The sequence below is a fragment of the Amblyomma americanum genome, chromosome 6, assembly GCF_052857255.1.
Source record: "Amblyomma americanum isolate KBUSLIRL-KWMA chromosome 6, ASM5285725v1, whole genome shotgun sequence".
NCBI lineage: Eukaryota > Metazoa > Arthropoda > Arachnida > Ixodida > Ixodidae > Amblyomma > Amblyomma americanum.
Window position 1 is genome coordinate 28933203 of NC_135502.1, and position 17363 is coordinate 28950565.

At 54.9% G+C, this 17363-nt stretch overlaps 1 protein-coding gene across 5 annotated transcripts in view; it reads left to right on the forward strand.

Moving 5' to 3' along the window:
• The window catches only part of CdGAPr (GTPase-activating protein CdGAPr), a 250190-nt gene that overhangs the window by 188070 nt on the left and 44757 nt on the right, over positions 1-17363 (forward strand). For 3 of the 5 annotated variants that reach the window (XM_077668884.1, XM_077668885.1, XM_077668886.1), the window contains one exon: positions 10856-11233. In XM_077668884.1, coding sequence (XP_077525010.1) covers positions 10856-11233 — 378 coding nt within the window. Of the gene's footprint in view, positions 1-10855; positions 11234-13339; positions 13468-13614; positions 14151-17363 lie in introns of those variants that run through there. The other 2 variants (XM_077668888.1, XM_077668887.1) reach the window with 2 other exon arrangements.

Below are 17363 nucleotides of genomic sequence, written 5' to 3' on the forward strand. Positions count from 1 at the left end.
GACAGATTGTCAGTGCGTCGGGGTTAACCAACCCCCTTTCGCCTTTTAGCGTGGTATCCAAGGGGGCTGTCAGGTACAGGGGATTAACCACGGATTAAGGGATTAACCGCGACGTCATGACAATCGGTCGACGCTATTAGTTGAAAAGGCTTCTTTCGAGGGGCATTTGTCCCATCTTTCTTGAGGCTAGGCAAAATCTACCGCACGTGTCAGGGGGGGCCACGTCGACATTCCGTGGCTACTACGGCCGCCATGGTAAACTTTTAACGGAACCCGCTGTCTTTCCGCGCGACCGGTCTCCCTGGTGGCCAGAAGAAAGCCGGAGGCTTGGTGCAGCTACATAAAAACAGCGGCGCCTGGTCGCGGACGCCGCTCTCTTTTTTTTCACGCTCTTCCCCACAGCCGACTCCGGGGTGTGCTGCCGCGTCTGGCCGCACAGGGCTGCAGAGCTTCTTTGCCTTCTATCTTGGGACTGGGCCACCGGCGGGCAAGCCGCTGCACTGTTCGCGCCCCAAGGGGACGGCACGGCTGCTGCCGCTCGCGCAGCTGGGCTGCGGATGATGGCGGCGTCTGGAAGGGTGCCAATATCAACTCCAGATTTTCCACGCGCCGGTGTCCCCGTGTGTGTGTGTGTGTCTGTGCGCTCACTTTTCAACTTTCAACGTCCTCCCCACCCTCGCCCTGGTGCCGACCACTTTGCTGTGCGCTGGATGGCGGAACACTGCCGGTGAACGACCGACTGAGACACGCGTGTCTCGGGCTAGAAGAGTGGGCGCGTTACCCAACAAAAAAATCGCAGACCCTAGCGACGTGTGCCGTAATGACGAAGCCATCTGCTTCACACTGCTCCCGCCACTGACGCGCCATCTGATCTTCTTTCTTTCTTCGTTATCTCTCTATCCATTATTTTTGGTAGGTCTATTGAAGTCTTACGAGACTGCAGCAGTTATATTCTTTTCCGCTCTGTTGCGGCAGTAGACTACGGGACTGTTTTTGGCCAGTAGCAAGAGACGGCCGCACAGGCGCACAATGGCTGACCAGACCGATGAGCCCTGTCTGTACCAGGGGGCGCGCCTGTTCTTTGCTGGTCGGAAAATATATTGCGTCAGTAGTGAGTGGCTTTCCAGGCCTACTGAAGCATGCGTTCTAAATCACGCATCCTTTCCATCTGTTGCTCATTATGGAATTGCTTATCATCCAACTTAACGCATATTTCACTTCGCTCTTGCTGCGGTGGAAAGTAATCGTCTATTTTGTAGACACGTGTGTCCCTGTGCCAGCTTAGTTCCGCTTTGGCCTGTACGTGCACTGTTGTGCTCCGCCTGAAAGGTACACGTCCGATGCCGGCATTAGGTTCAGGCTGTTGCGCGCGCCCGTTAAGATCAGAGGCCGCACTTGGTGCAGCTGAAGAAGAGCAACCCGTGTTTGAGTTCGATCGCCTCCATTCGCTGGTAGCCGTCTTCCAGTTGAAACAACGAGCTCTTGGAATCACTCGTTATCCAGTGTAACGAAAGCCTCGTAAGAACCATGGAACAGCGCTGTCGTCACAAAAAAAAAAAAGCGGATGCACTTTCTTTGAGAACCGTTCCTTTCCATTCTTTCATTTCGAAGAGCTAGGCACATTCTGTGAAGCTTTCTACTCGTGGTTAGCCTGTGTTGGCTTTTCCTCGTGACCTTGCTGCGCCCATGAACATCAGCGGCGCGCATCCTTGCATTTACTGCAGCTAAAGCCGCATACGTACTTCTGGCACGCGTGTCTATTCATTGCAGTTTGCGCTCAGTGATGATTGCAGATATTGGAAATATTAAAATGAATTGTAAACATTTTAAATATTTGCAAATTGCGAATATATGTGAGAATGTTTGAACTATGTGCAATGAATAATAATGGCGTCAATGATCAACTGCGCCTACATTCAACAGGCAGTGCTACTGTCATGCGTGAGACCCTTTCTAAAAGCTACGTATGTACGTAGATCGCTTTCGAGAACTTGCTCTGCACCCAGAGGGTCCGCAGAAAAGAGCGAGGTCTCTCGCCTTGCTTTCGGTGATGGTTGAAAAAAAGGGGGTAGCATAGGTTAGAAACGAGAGTATGCGGTACGCGAGTCCGCGGCGGGCGCCGCTGAAATATGCACGGCGGTGAAGCCACCGCGCGTTCTCAGTGGCGCAGCTCCCTCCGTCGACGTTATCGAAGGAACGTACGCTTATCGCTATTATTTGTCTTCTTTCTTTCTCGTCGGAACGAGCGGTCGTTGCGCAAGACTCGAGTTGCTCCACGGCGCGCGATGATGGGCCTCGGCGCAGTTTCGTGAGAGGCGTCGTCTCTCTTACTTCGCTGCTGGCGCCGATCGCGTTGACGGTTCGCGGCACGGCTTGGCTTAAATCAAGGGGCGGGGTCGGTTGGCGGCAGAGGAGGCTGGGCAGAGAGAGGGAGAGATAGAATGCCGCAACAAAGAGACCGGCGCGTTTGCGTGTAATCTGTCTTTACGCGTGCTCGCGGAAGGCAGGAGCGCGCCCTGGCGGTCTGGAATGCAGCCGCGGCATTAAATCTTGATTACGCCGCCGCCAGGATGAACTCGGGGCACGCAGGGACGACGCGAGCAGCGCGCGCAAACCGGACTGGCTCCTCCGATGCGGGCCGCAGCCCTCCGGGCCACGCCACGCGAGCCGGGTTCGCCGGCTGGCCGGTGCACGCTCTCTGGGGTCGTTTCGTGTGCGAAGCAGTTGTGCTGCTGCAACCCTTTTCTCTGCGAATGGTCCCAGACCATTCGTTGGCGGTTCTCTCGCTAAGGCAGGTCTGCAGGTGTTTGCATTGTATCCACGGCTGCGGAAGCGGGAATACGGATGCTTGCTATTTTTTTTTATGTGGATGTCGTAAAAGGCGCAAGCAATTTGTTTTACGCTTCCATTTTTGCTGCGAGAGTTGTCTTGCGCTGTAACGACGAGTCTCTCGCAGTACTTGGCCGTGAGGGGGCCGGAACGCTCCGCGTTTGTAGACGCACTGTCGTGAGCAATATGAAAGGGAACAAACGTTTTTTTTTTTGACAAAATTGCCAATTTCGTTTTTCTCTACTGAATCCGCCTTTTTCGCAAGATGTGGCGCCCTCTAGGGAGTGCAGAAAATTCGTCTGCTACCGGTTGAAAACAAACGCACGTGGGAGGCGCAGGCGCGATCTGGTTCCACGAAGAGCCAGCTGCGCCTGCGAAGTGGCAAGCGTGTGCTTGACAGCTGCCGCCATCTGTCGCACGCGCCTGTCACTAACTGCGCATGCGCAGTAGGTTTCATTTTTAACGAGTGGAGCTGGAGAAGAACAGGCGCGCATGCACAGAGTGGCTTTGTGAAAAAAGGCGGACTTCAGTATGTATATGGGCTGATATACGCCAACAGGAAAACTGGTTAGAAAGCAGAAAAAACAGTTCTTGTCATGGGTAAGCATGGAGCAATGAATATATGAATGCTCGAACTTTGCACATTTAATTTTATTTCATTTCATTTTTATTTACCCCATAAATGTGTGGGCACGCTCAGGCAGGGAAGCGAACTGTTTTTGCTTGAATGGAACCCGAGGCCCCCTGTACATGACATGTAGCGAACATAAAGCGCGGAAAATTGCTTGCCTATCAATTGGTACTCTGAGAATTGTAAACAAAGCACAAGAGAAAGAAAACAATAACTACATATGATATAGTATCACCTTTGCGCCATTCATATTTAAAAAAATTATTACAGGAAGCTAGCTTTGATAGAACGCAGGCCACATTTTTCTACCGGTGCTTTACTGGTACGTAAGCCATTGAAATGTCGCGGCATAGTATAACACTACATCTGTCATGCGACTTGAGTCCTACAGCTTATAACAAACCAAAATTTTTGCTTCCGAAGTAGGTAAATGGGAACATATTCCTCACGACTCGTATATCGTATTGCTCACGACTGTACAGGGCTCCGCCTTTCTGTTTACCGGGGCGTTTATGTTGTGGGGACTGGACCGACGCGGTTAACGTTGCTGTCGTCCGACGGTTCTGAAGAGAACTGAAACGAAAAAGGTTGCTTCGTTCTCTTATTCTCTTTAATTATTGCGTTTCACCGCCGTTTATTTTGTCTTTCATTTTCTCCTTCCATTGTTTCGCATTTTCTTTCGTTCCGCGACGAAGCCGTTCGCCTTCTTATAGCTTAACGTTACTAAACAGCTCTCCCGTTTCATTGCCAAGAGCGAGCCTTTGTGCGACTCGTGTTTGGAAGTATTGCTGTGACAAAGCTTGGAGTTTCGTCATTACTTTACGGGAACAGTAACAGTGCCCGCGTACGGCTTGCTGAAGCAGTTGTGCTGGAGGCCTTAGGTACAGCGCAGTGTTCTCCTATATGAGCTGGAGCTTTAATTTTCTCCATTCGCTATAGGAGCACCGACTGCCGAGTTACGTATTCTTGGCAGATTATTCGGACTATTTTAATTAGCTGGCCTTTTTAGTTTAGTTAGTCTTTTCTTGGTTATCATGTGCGGCATCTTGGGCTAGCCTCTGGCTGTGTAATGCGCAAGCTCGTTTAGTGAAGCGTTTTAGCTTACCACCGCCGTTACCGAGCATGCAGCAAACTTCCCGTGCACGTGGTTCAGGTGCCTAGCTATAGTGCTCGTCATTGATGGCAGCGATGTGTGGTAGCGGTACGCTGACATTCTCAATCCTTTGACGCGCTCTGAAATCATGGCGCACCCACCGATTGACGTTTTTGCATTCCGGCGCCGTAAGGATAGCTTGTTCCGAAGACTTGCTCCGAACGGCTTTCGAGAAAGTAATAACTTTTTCCGTGTATGTGTATTGGTACGCGTGTACGTGCGTGTTCATGCCGCGTACGAAGATGCCTGCGCCACCAGCTCGCGTGTAATGTATTCGCCGTCACGACGTCGCCTCGCCGGCCGCTCGACGCCTCCAGACGTGGCGCCAAGGATGCGTCGCCGTGAGCCGCGCAGGTGTCGGCGAAATGCATGCACGGTATGCAGGCCGCTGGGGAACCGGCGCCGCGCTCTTCGCCGATTAGTTCTTTTCTCGTTGTTTACTGGCACTGAAGAAGTAACGCGGATGACGGGGGGGGGGGGGGGGGGGGTGCAGTAATGGTTAGGGTCATACCCGCATGCTCAGCGGCGAGTATGTCTTCTGGTGGTGGGATGCTGGCCTCGATGGTTCGTTAGTGGAACGCACTTAACTGTACCGGGCTGCCTGGTCTGTATACGTGGGTGGATGTGCAGCGCTTTCCTTCTGGAGGCAGACCACAGGGGTGTTATTTGCCTTAACGGCGGGTTTAACCTAACCTAGACAGCAGCCGGGGAGGTCTCGTCACGGGTCACGGGAAAAGCGCGCGGGGGAGGCTTAATCGGAGTGCGCGCTCCGGACACTATCGAGCGTTTTGGCCACCCGTGGGCGCCCGTGCAGATGTGCTGTCCTAGTGGCGTGGAAAAGGGCACGGGACACTCGTTTCCTTTTTTTTTTTTGCTTGTCCTTTGCACCGCGCTTTTCTGTCGTAGCTAGCCGCACACGCGCAGTCCGTGCCCTGGCGCCCAAGGAGATTGTTAACGAAAAGGGGTGAGAGAAACTGGCAGAACTAAGCCAAGCCTTGGTTGCCAGCGTAGAGGATGAGGAGGTTTGCTTTGTTGAAAGAGAGCGAGTACGGGCTTTCAGTTTATTTTCAGCGCCTTTCAGGGCGCGCTTGACTCCAATACTCTGAAGGAACGATCAGTATACGGCCCGATCTGCACGCACTGGGCTAGTTTATTTGAACTGTCGATACCTATAGCCAGGGCCCGTTCTTTAACGAAAAGCTTGGATAGCTTACACCTGCCGCGGTGACTTTAGAGATATTGGCGTACGGCTGCTGATCCCAAGGCGAAATTCAGAAACGCTCGAGTGCTGTGCGCTGTCAGCGCACGTCAAAGGATCACAGGTGCTCTTAAAATCCGCAGCCCTTCACTAAGGAGTCCTCCATAGCGCATTTGTCGCTTCGGTGCGTTAAACCCCACAATTTACCATTTACATTTCGAATAGGTCATGTCATATTATGCGCACGCTTGATGGATAGCCCCAAAGCTGCGCCCTTACGCACCATAGCATTAATTGGAACTGCAACACATCTGCAGCCTTAAAAGGACGCATGGGTGCATTAACAATGTCGGCGTGCTCAGCCCAAGCTTTTCCAAGTGTGCCTCCAGCACTGTTTACGCTCTTAAGGGTGTTTTCTTTTTAACTGTGGGACAGCTGTAAGGCAAGAGGAGACTGTAGTAGTAGTAGTAGTAGTAGTAGTAGTAGTAGTAGTAGTAGTAGTAGTAGTAGTAGTAGTAAGTGGTTTTTATTAAAACGATAATAAAAAGGAAGGAAAGGATTTTTGCTAGCCCCGGCATCTGCCATCGATACTAAAGCACCTGAGCTAGGGCAGCGGAAATAAAGGACAGCAGGCAGATTGGAGAAATGAAATGAAGAGGTGAGGGGACAGGAAGAGAGGATAGGGGGAGAGGTAATATACACAAACTATTTGGGAAAACCGATTCTGAGGTCGATTGGCAGTGTCATAGGGGCGCACCCGACATGAGCCTGAGCATGGCTTCGAGTGACAGCGGAAGACGGACACGACAGCACAATTGAACTGTAACAGCAAAGTGGAGGGTTTCTAACGCCGGGACAACGGCCCACTCTTGGGGGTAGAATGCCGCTGTTGGCGGAAACCGGCCGCGGGCGCATCACTTCCAGGTGCACGAACGAGACGTAGATAAGGAAAAAAAAATCGGAATGCAGTTTCGCGCCTGTCAGCTGCGGCACTTGCGTCATATGACACGATCTTCGTGGTCTTTGCTTTTTTTTTTTCCTTGTCCGCGCCTTGCTTTCACCGGAAATCGTTGTGGCGAGAAGAGTTATGCTTACGAGAAGTTTGTGCTTACGAAAAGTAAAGTGTTCTGACAGTGGTGTTTAGACTGCAAAGGGAGCGAAGAACTCTCTTCCTTCACTGTCCTCTTGCACTCGCGTCCTATGGCCGAAGGGGGAAGAGCGGCAAAGAGAGAACACGAATGATGTGAGGCCGTTTTCGCGTCCCCTGAGCGCCATTTACGACCGCGCGCAGATAGCTCCGGAATAGCACCACCCCGGAAGGAAGCTCCGTGCCCGCCACTTCCGCTTGCGCCCCGGGAGAATCGGGACATTTGTGCTCGCTCGCCGCATTTCCCGACGGCATCTCGCGCTCTCCTCTCTAATGATGGAGCGGCGGATTGATGAGACGGCAATTAGGAGCGCTTCTCGGCCGCTCGTGCTTAATCCCTGACGGTCGGTGGAGCGGTGAGCCTGATAGCCGAGGAGGAACAGACTGTGAGGGGGGAACAAAGGGCGGTGGGTAGGGAGGGTGGACGCGCTCGCGGCCCTTCAAACAGCACGCGTGCAGGCCGGTTTTTTGATAAAGCGGGCGGGAGGCTGCTCGCTGTTGCTGCTGTGGCGGCGCAGATGTTACGCGGAACCAATCGGCGCTGCTCTCTCGCGAAGGCCGCACCGGAAAGGGGGCCACGGTGGCTCAAGGTCACCGGACCACCGATCCTTCGTTCTCTCCCCTTACAACCCTCTCTGCTTCTCCACTATTGGCATCTGCTCTTGTGCTGGCGGTTTTCTTTTGTTTTTGCACCCTCCTGACGGGTGGTGGTGCGGCTCTGCTGAGGCATGCGAGCTCTTCCATTGTCCAGAACCCCCTGCTGGCCATCCATCCACCCGGCAGACCGGCTGGCTGGGCACCAGGCGGGGGCGCCGCGCTGCTGTCGCGGCTGATTAAGTTTCGGTTCCGTCGTGACGCGATCGGCGGGGCCCGGAGCCGTCCCGTGACGGAAATCGTGCGGGGCTGTCATCGCGTGCGATGTGTGGGAATCCGCGTTCCCACCGCGCTGTGGTACCACCCTGCGCGGCACGGCTGAACGCTGCTGGTGCGGCTTCCTATGTTCGTCCACCGAATTTCACGAAAATCCTGATGGTCGCATTTAAATCGCCGGCGCTGATAGGCCTAAACGAAATTGCTCGTCGATCCAGCTGCATCTGAACTGAAATTGATAGTGGCAATGTCGGACTTGTCCGTGTCAAAACCGAGGGAGCGGCTACCCAGTGTGGCGTGGGGCAGGACTCCGAATTGATATCCACCTCCTGGGGTTTGTCAGTGAGCGCCGAAGTATAATTCGGCGAAATCTCATCTTTGAATTTCGGCCGCCTCGATTTAAATGTGGGCTTGGCGTCGCGAATCGAACCGGTGAACTCGGGAACACCGTGGCCTCTGGCCCTACTGCTGTGTTTAGGTGCGTGGCACCTGACACAGGTCTTGAATATACACGGTCTCGGTGCTTGAATACTCAGCGCGCTGCAAGAACTTTGCCTAGCGCTCGCTCACATGTGTAATGACTAACATTGCAGACCGAACAGTCAACGTTCGAGCTTCGTCTGGGGGCGCTGGCGAAGCCCTGTTTATTTAGCGCGTAACGATTTCACGATTAGCTTTGCATGTCGCCGTAAGAGGGCGAGCTGTATACGCGTTGGGCTTTTAGCGTGCCCCGCGTCATGAATGGAGAGGCAGGAATTCTCGCACCAGTGCCTAAGCTGAGCTGACATTGGGATGTTTCCGGCGGTTTTCTTGAATGAACGCCGACGCCCTACTCAACACGCTGCACGTAGCACATGGTCACGGGTCGCTTGCGTTCTCGGAACGGAAACTCTCCCGCGTCAAGAATTGCGTGCAGCGTCGCCGCAGAAACTGCGATAGTACACTCCTAGTTTCCTCTAGTTACGCAGAAATTTTCCCTTGCGGGCGCTGCTTGCCTGTCTATAGTTTACGTGGCGCTGTGACGTCTGGTTTTCGCGGCAAATGCGGCTGCAGCGTTTTACCTTCCAAAAGCCAGCAGTGTGGCTGGTCGAGGCACTGGTGCGCCTGTCGGGCTTCCTAGACGACAGAGGTTTTGGTGATGAAAGGGGAAGAGTTCCTTTTCTAGTCTTGTTTGTGTACCGCAGCCCACACTTGCATAGCGTTTGCATTGGTATCAGCACCACTGGTTATGTCAGAGAGGTTTCTTTACGTCATACTTTGCCGACGATGTCGTAAACGCCGGAGGAAGTCCCTCTCGCACCCCAGGGTGGATTTATGGTCGAATCTTGGTGGTGCTATAGAGGCGGGGAGGGCACTATTGACGTAATCCGCGACTGCTTACGCCTCCGCGATTTTGGCTTCCTCCGCGCGATTCAGGCCCCTAACAACACTGTGCGGGTGCCAAGTTGGTTTTCATTAAAAGCCTTGGCGTTATCGCAAGTGAACACGGACAAGTGCGAGAGAAAAGGACGAGAGGACACAACGCTTCTGTGTCATCGTTTCTCATGCCCTGTCCTAGTTTACTTGGTCCCAAACACCTCCGTTGTGCACGCACAAAGACTTGACGCCTGTTTTAAAATTGTGTCTCTGTGCACACAGCGGCGTTGTTTGGAGACATAGCGTTGGCGCAAGTGAACGCAGAGAGTCTTGATGCCTATTTTTAAATTGAGTCACCCATCGCGATGGCGAATTCGCTCGTTAGTGTGCTCGGCTACGGAGCCGAAGGACCCGAGTTCAGTCCCGGCCGCGGCGGCCGCGCTTCGATGGAGGCGGAAAGGAAAAGACGCCCGTGTGCTGCGAGTTGCCAGCGCGCGTTAAAGAACCCCAGGTGGTCCAGGCTAATGCGGAGCCCTCTCAGCTTTCCTCAAAGTCCATGTGTCGCTTCGGGACATTAAACCACGCACTTTACATTTTAAAAAGATTTTATCGTAAATAAACTACGCGCTTTGTGTGCCTACGTCCGAAGGCACCCCATTATTTAGTGAAGCGCTTTTGTGCTTTCCAAGGTTGAAAAAACAAAGAAAAACTAGAGAGAATGAGCATGTTCTGGCGAGGTGGAGTGTAGAAAACGGGCCTGCGGAAGAAATGTACACGAGAGTTCTATGCTAAGTATTAACAATATTGTAAGTTAAGCCATCGCGCACATACTCACGCACACCGTCAGGTTGTTCAAGAACTATTCAGTCCCTAGGTCCCTGAATCAGGGAATCTCTCTGAATAGTGTCCTCTCAGGCCAGCGGGCCGCGTCCTTGGGCCCCACCCACATCAGGAGACGTGCGGGGTGACAACGGTCCCACTGGACAGAGTGACAACAGGTTTCTCCCTGCTTCACGGTCAGTGACCCTCGCAGCTTCTGGTGCAAGAAAGAAGCTGCGAGGGTCACTGACCGTGAAGCGGGGAGAAACCTGTCGTCACTGTGTCCAGTGGGACCGTTGTCACCCCGCGACTCATCTGCGGCTGTCCGGTTGGATTTCACGCTTTTCAAAAAATGCCGCCTTGGGGTTCTGAGTTAGAGGTCTGACTTGCCGAGCTTAAACTTTTCGCATTTTTACTTTTGCTGCCCGTCGCTCCGTCCGCTCTGGGTACTCCCGAAGTACCTAGTTAGGCTGTTCTCTAAGTAGCGGGAAGTTCCCCGCGTGTCTGCCATTTGCTCCCTGATTCGCTCGGTTGGAGGACAGCGCACGTAGCCCATCGGCGGCCCCTTTAGCGTCGCGTTTTTCTTGATCGTTGCGAGGCGCATCCAACTGAGGCTTTTAGTTCCAGGGCTCACTGGTGCCGGCAGGAGCTCTTTGGGGGGAAAACATGGCGAATGCCGGCCGTTGTCGGCCAGGCAGAGGTTTGGCGCTACTAGGGTTTCTTTTCTTGAAGCCTTTCTTGGACCTCTAGGTGCACCATTGCCCTCGACTTTCCCGCGTGCGGGCGCCTGCTTAGAGTTTGCTCCTAGTGTCGCACGAGAGCTGCTGACCCTCTGCGCCCTCTTCCGCGCAGATGTCCCTGGTGGAGTGGAGCGCCGCCGGGCGAGGCCACGACGAGGCGGACAAGGAGAACCGCGAGCAGCCGGCCAACCAGCAGCAGCCGCAGACTCCGCAGCCACAGACTCAGCAGCAGCATCAACAGACTCAGCAACCGACTCAGCAGCAACAGCAAGGCACTGCAGGCGAGATGTGCGGCGGTGGTCTGGCGCCTGCAACCTGGTGGGCTGTCCAGGTGACGAGCCGCGAACGTAGCTGGACGCTGCGGCGTTCGTACGACAACTTCCGGCTGTTGGACGAGCAGCTGCATCGGTGCGTCTACGACCGGCAGCACTCGCGCCTCCCGGAGCTGCCGGACCCGGCCGACCTGCCGCAGGATCCGCAGGAGCGAGAGGTCGGTGTCCTTAATGTGTCCCTCCCGCGAGTGGGCCTCGTGGCTCTGCGAGCTGCGCTTGTGACGCGCTTGCCATAATTTTTCTCTCACCAGTGTGAGAACCTCCCCTCTTGGGTGTCATCTGTATCGACGGTTCATTCACCAGGCTGAATGAACTCGCCGCAAGTCATGAGCACGCCGGAAGGCATGGCAGAGAACCTGCATCTTAGCCGTCATAAGCCGCGTTTGCATGTTGCTCTTACTGTTGCTGATAGGAAGAAAGAAAAGGAAAGTGCACGGGCCTGCCTACTGGCTCAAGCCGAGCCACGCTCGCTGCCGCGTCCTGAAGTAGGAGAGTTGAAGGATAGGAGAGGAAAGATAGAGAGAAAAGGCGCGCGCTATAGTATGCCCCGGGCCGATCCCGGAAGCAGTGCAATACCGGGCTGACCCGTGCCAGAGTGCTTCAAGCTAAGCACTCCGCGTTTACATGAATGCGACAGAAGTCGACTCCAGTCCACTTTTTGAAGGACAGTGCAAAAACGTCGAGGAAGGACGAGTCACGCCTTTCCTTCTCAAAACCTGCTCTCTTTCTCGAAACTTGACTGGAGTCGACTTCTGTTGCATTCATGTAACCGAGATTAAACGAATGAGTCATGCGACGAAGTATGTTTCAATTCAGTGCGAAGTATTCAAGTGCGTTGGCAGCCTTTACGAGATCGATGTATTATTATTGGATGTATTATTGGATGAGAGACGATTCGTGACCATGCTTTCTCGGCACTGTTGTGCGTCCCCGCGTTGCCGGTTTAGAGGCGGCCGGTTTTTTGTGTGGCTCCGTTGTCCTGCCGAGAGCGAAGTTCGAGATCATCTGGCCTGCGACTGGATACTCGCTGGCCGCATGTTTTCTTTCGGTCCACTTGTTTGGAGGTCAGCCCAAACCGCCTGTATCCCTCGTCCATTGTTACACTTGGCGGTTTTTGAAACGGCCGCGAAATTGTGCCAGTCGCCGCGGCGTCTTAAGCTCGAACCTGCAGGCCTTGCGCCTCGCCTGTACCGTTGCTCTCTCTGCCAAAATAGACTGAGCCCGTCCAAACACAATCGGGCAATCCGAGGTCCTCGAATGACCGCCCTCCCCCTGCCTTTGTTCGACCGCGCGCTCGGTCTGTTGCCATGGGCATCGTTCACGCTGTCCGCTGCTCTGTGGGCCAGAAGTGGGCCTGCCTGTGCGCAGTCGGCGCGAAACGGCGTTCCTTTGACGAAAAGCCTCCCTCGCCACGTGGGCCGCACCCGTCCTTCCCGCGTGGCGCGGTAGCCGGCGCGTCGCCGTCGAGAGGATGGGCCGCGGAGGCATTCCTCGCCCTCTGCTCCCTTCTTCCTCCTGGGGTCCGCTGCCTAGCCCCAACAGCGGCGGGCGTCAAGTCGCGGCGGCGAGAGCGGGCCGCGCTGTCCTATTTCGGCCCCAGCGAAGAAGCCGGGCGGCCGGCCGACCCATATGCCGCTAGCGCCGCTCCCCGCCGCGTTGTTCGCCCGCCACTCGGGTGTGCGCGCTGTTCCTCTGCGGCTGCCTGCGCGCGGCTCCTCTCCGCGTGGCCCCCCAGCAGCTGCGGCGGCTTCGCACCCGGTGGAGGCGTCCGTAGGCGTTCGCCCCTGCTGCCGCCCCCAGAGCAGCGTGGTGCGAAGACGCGGCGCGAGTGGGAAGCTCAGCCGCGTGTGTCGCCCTTCGTGCGCGCGTTGTCGCCTCTGCGCCACCGAGCCTTGGCTGCGGCGTGCTTGCCGTTTGCACGGGCTGCCACCGTAGGCGTGTCTGCCGGGGCGAGCGGCGGCAGCGCGGTACCGTTTCAGATTTTGAGCATTCCGGAGCGCCGTCTCTGTTTCGCTCCCCTCCCCCTTCCCAGCTGGAGGGAGACGTCGTCTGGTGGCAGATTTTGCGTGTGGGCTGGGAGCTCCCAGCACCGGGCTTTCTCCCTTCCTCTCCCCCTCGAGACCCCGCTTGCTCGCTCTGCAGTTCGTCTCCGGTGCGTCCCGTCGCTGCTGCTCTTCATTCGTCGTGCGCGCCCGGAGAGTCCTCGGCGGGCAGTCGGGCGCTGGCGCGTTTTTGCCGGGGTGAACAAGACCCGGCCGTCGTGTGATGGTGGAACCCGGAGGTTCGCCGAAGAGAAGGAAGCTGTCCGAGGATTGCCGGTGGTTGTGCGGTGCGTGCCGTTCCAGCGACTGATGGTCGAAAGGAACTCGTCCATCGCCCTCGTCGACCTTCGGTGCGTAGCGTGCTGCGAGCGTAGGCTGGTCTTTCTCTGTCCTGCTTAGGGTGCGACTTGAGGAGGAGCTCCGTCTGTTGAGCAGTTTGGTCCGAGTCGTTGATCTCGGCGTAAGGCTGGTGGGTGCAGTATTTGCCTGCGCAATGTTTTGTGCTTATCCAGCTGAAGGACTTACTTCAGCAGCTTTATTTTCGAAAATTTCAATGACCGCCTCCATTTCGTGGGCCAGCCTGTTGCGCTGATTCCCACAGTTCTGGCTAAGCGTAGTTGATCCCCTCCTTTTGGTACGTTGCTTTCGGTTCAGCTTAAACTAATCAGCTTTTAGCCATCACTTTAGGAATATATCATCAGCAAAACCGTTTGGTACGGTGGTTCTTCCGCTGATCAAGTGTGTTATCCGTGTCCGCTTCAGCAAGGTTACTTATATTTCATAGGCAAGGGCCCTAATTGCCAGCCTTGGATGATTTCCGGGAGTTTTCTCAGCACCGATTGAAGAGTGAAGTAGCTTCGGGCTTGTGTGTGAGCCTGCTTCATCCCCCTACTTCCGAGGCGGATTGTCAGGAAAGACCAGTTACGCAACGATGAACGCGCACTGAGGATCTTGCTGCGCGCTTCTGTCTTCGGTGATGGCGCTGCAGCGTCTTGCGGATGAAGACGTCACGGGATAATGCCTTCATCTCTCGGTGAGTCACTCCCCCTGGTGTGCGCCCGCGGACGTCTGACACCGTTGTGTCAGTCGTCCCGAGGCGTCTTCCTTCCATTTCGTTCCTCATTGCATAGCTTTTGCGGCAGCCTGTGCACTCCTTTAACTTTCGCGTAACATTCATTTGCCGAAGGTTGTCTTTGTGCGTGTGTGTGCTCGTGTGTTCGCATGCGCGTGGTAGAGTTGGGATAAGCGCGACTTGAAATGGTACTTTGCAGTGAAAGATGCAATCGTCGGCGGCTCTGACAGGCCGCCGCGGAGATGGTCACAGCGGCTCTGGCGTTGTGGTGCCGAGTGGTGGCAGCTTTTCTGGTCGCGTTTCAATGAAGACGATGTGCCGGAACGTACTGTCAGCGTCATATGAAATTAGTACAAGGCAGCTGAAACGGGAACGCCACAATGAGAAGATTTTTAGTTGAGGTTGACTGCACATTTGATTTTCACATCGAAGGGGCGAGAACCGCTGCTTTCAAGTGTTTATGGACCCTGCCTGTATTACCTGTGCAGCAGTTAATACTGTTCCGTTTTTCTGTTTGCGTTTCATTTGGCGCTGATGGTACATGTGTTAACAACTTAGTGTGTGCTGATAACCTAGTATGTCGAGCCTGATTCTAAACCTTCTACTGCGGCATGAATAGTCTGATAAGTTGGTTGCCCGTAGCCATTTTGGCGTGTATGAGTACGTTATCAGCGATGGGCGGCTACTTCAGCCAGTTTATAATTGCTACTGCCGCCTGGCCAGTTGCTAAAACTTTCCGAGGTCGTGCAATCCGTTACCATTGATGGAAGCTCTTTGAAATGAAAGTAAAATATATGGAGGGCTAGGCTTACGGGCTTAGCGCACTAATAAGTGAAAACTGTTATATCTTTGGCTTCGTCGTGTAGCCAGAAATATTTGTCACAAACACTCATTTATGCACGCAACGGAATACGAAAACTTTGTGATCGTTAAAGCGGGTCGAAATCGGATCGTTCGCTTTCACCAAAGAGGACATCTTTTAGATGGTCAAGTCTGTACGGGTGTTGTGACTCGTTCGTTGGATTGGACGGATCCGACTCCAAGATGAGCCCAAAGTTTGTCATGGCTTCGATAAATGCTGTGTGCGAGGAATGTAGAAGTCACAAACGAGCGCAACGCTATATGTTCCCACAAAAGCTCCCACCGGCAACACCAGCCTTTTACTCGTATGGATAGTGCTTGAAGAGCAATGATTTAGCTTTGGACAGCACAACTATAGGCCCACGTAATAACCTAATGATTGAGCGGGAGCACAAACCCTTCGCGCTCTTATTGTGCTGTCATATACTGCGAAGGTCGAGGGCCCGCCGTCTCCCAAGGAAAAGCCCCGGACTGAGCTGAAACCTCCGAACGTGCACCGTGAGGGAGTGCGTTCCTAAATTGCGGACGTGTTCACGACCTATTAAGTACACCGGCATGAATAGCACTCATCGGGAGCACTATCGACATTCGATATTTGTGGTCGTGGGCGGACTCCGCGTTCGTTCTCTGCTGTTGCGTCGGACGAGCTGTCGCTCAGTTCCCACCACATAGGCGGCCTTGATCGCTGCTCGCCTGTAGGCGGATCGCTGAACACAGGCCGAGGGCCATGTCCTCTCTGGGGCTGTGTTCTCTGAATCTTTTGAATTGCGCTCGTGACGTGTTACTAGTCGCACTCGGCAGAAAACGCTGCGTTTTAACCTTTGTTGGATGTGGAGTTCGGAAGCCGGTGCTGCTTTGACGGAACCTCGGTCAAGTCGACGCCCGTTCCACCCGGGCAGTGTTGCCGTCGAGGGAAGGCGTTGGATGATGGGCGAAAAGAGGACGACTGCGGGTTTATTTGCATCATGTGCAACGTATAAATCAAGCGGCAGAGGCTCTCACGGCCACACTCGTTGCCGTGTCTTATGGGGTTCTCGTTCCCTAATGTTCCTGGGTAGGGGACAGAGGCCCGTGTGCTGTGCGATGTCAGTTCACGGCCTCGTCGAGGAGGGAGACGCCTGGAACGTTCACTTTTGCGCACAATCTCACTCCTCCGCTCTCATGGACTCGCCGCCGTCACATGCTGGAGGATGCCGTCCAGGTAGCGTAGACTGCGGTAGGTCCGCTGGTTGATGCCGCTCGTGTGACAGGGGTCTTCGATGCGCGTATTGCTCACTAATGCGCCGGCTTAGCGCCGTCGAGTCAGTTAACGATCACCAACCCCCTTCTCTCAGCGCTGCCGCATAAAGAACTAAAGCGGTGCTTACGCGTTGCAGATCACCTTCATTTTTTCTCTCTCTTCTCTTTGGCTCATCGCCGCACGCGCCGGCGCGCGCCGCTCGAGTCGGCAGCGGAACGTCTGGCCCGCGGCCATGCCGCGGCTCTGCAGCGCAGCCCGGGACGGCCGGAAGCCGCGCGTCAAGGCGCGCCTATTGTTCCGTCCGCGCTCGGCCGACAGTGGCCCGCATTGTTCGCAACCCTTCGGAGCGGCTCGCTGGGGGAGGGTGCAGGCCGCGGCCGTAGAAGTCTCTCCCCACTTCCTCTCGGTTACTGTTTGGAAAGGCGCCGGCTGATGGGGCACGTTGCTGTCCACGTGCTCCCCTGCGACCCCTTGTCTGGTCGCCGTGCTTCGAGTCTCCTGCAGGGGCACTGTCGTGCAGGGCTGTTTCGAAACAGCGGCGCTGTTGCGGCCGGCTCAATTTGCGAAGGAGCGCGAGGTTGAAGCGCGACCCGAAGACTGCGTGGCGGCGGAGGGAGTTTGTGCCGCGCATTTGGCGCATTGCTCAGTGGTCGTGACTGTGAGAGTTTGCGGTTAACGTTTCTGAAGCTCACTGCGCCGACGCAGCTGCGCAAATTTTATTATCTGTGCGGCGCTGCCTGGTGCCGTTATACGGACAGGGCTTCAATCCTCTCCGCGCTCTGGCGAACAGCAGGCTCGGAGTCCTAAAATCTACGTGTTAAACAGCGGAAGCTATCTCCAGCAGCTCTTTTTTCTTTGTCCTCTCTTTTTGTTTCGTCAGCACGCCATTCAAAGATTCCGAGATCGGCTTTCAAGCAAGACGTGTGGTAACTCCGTCTTGTGTCGTTTCGTTCAGGTCATCCAGCTTGCGATGATCGGGCTCTCGCAGCTTGGGCGAGTTGGGCCGTTTTAGAGCGCAGCCCTTATGCGCCTGGCTTCCGCGTCGTAGTCGTTCGGCGTAATCGACGTAACAC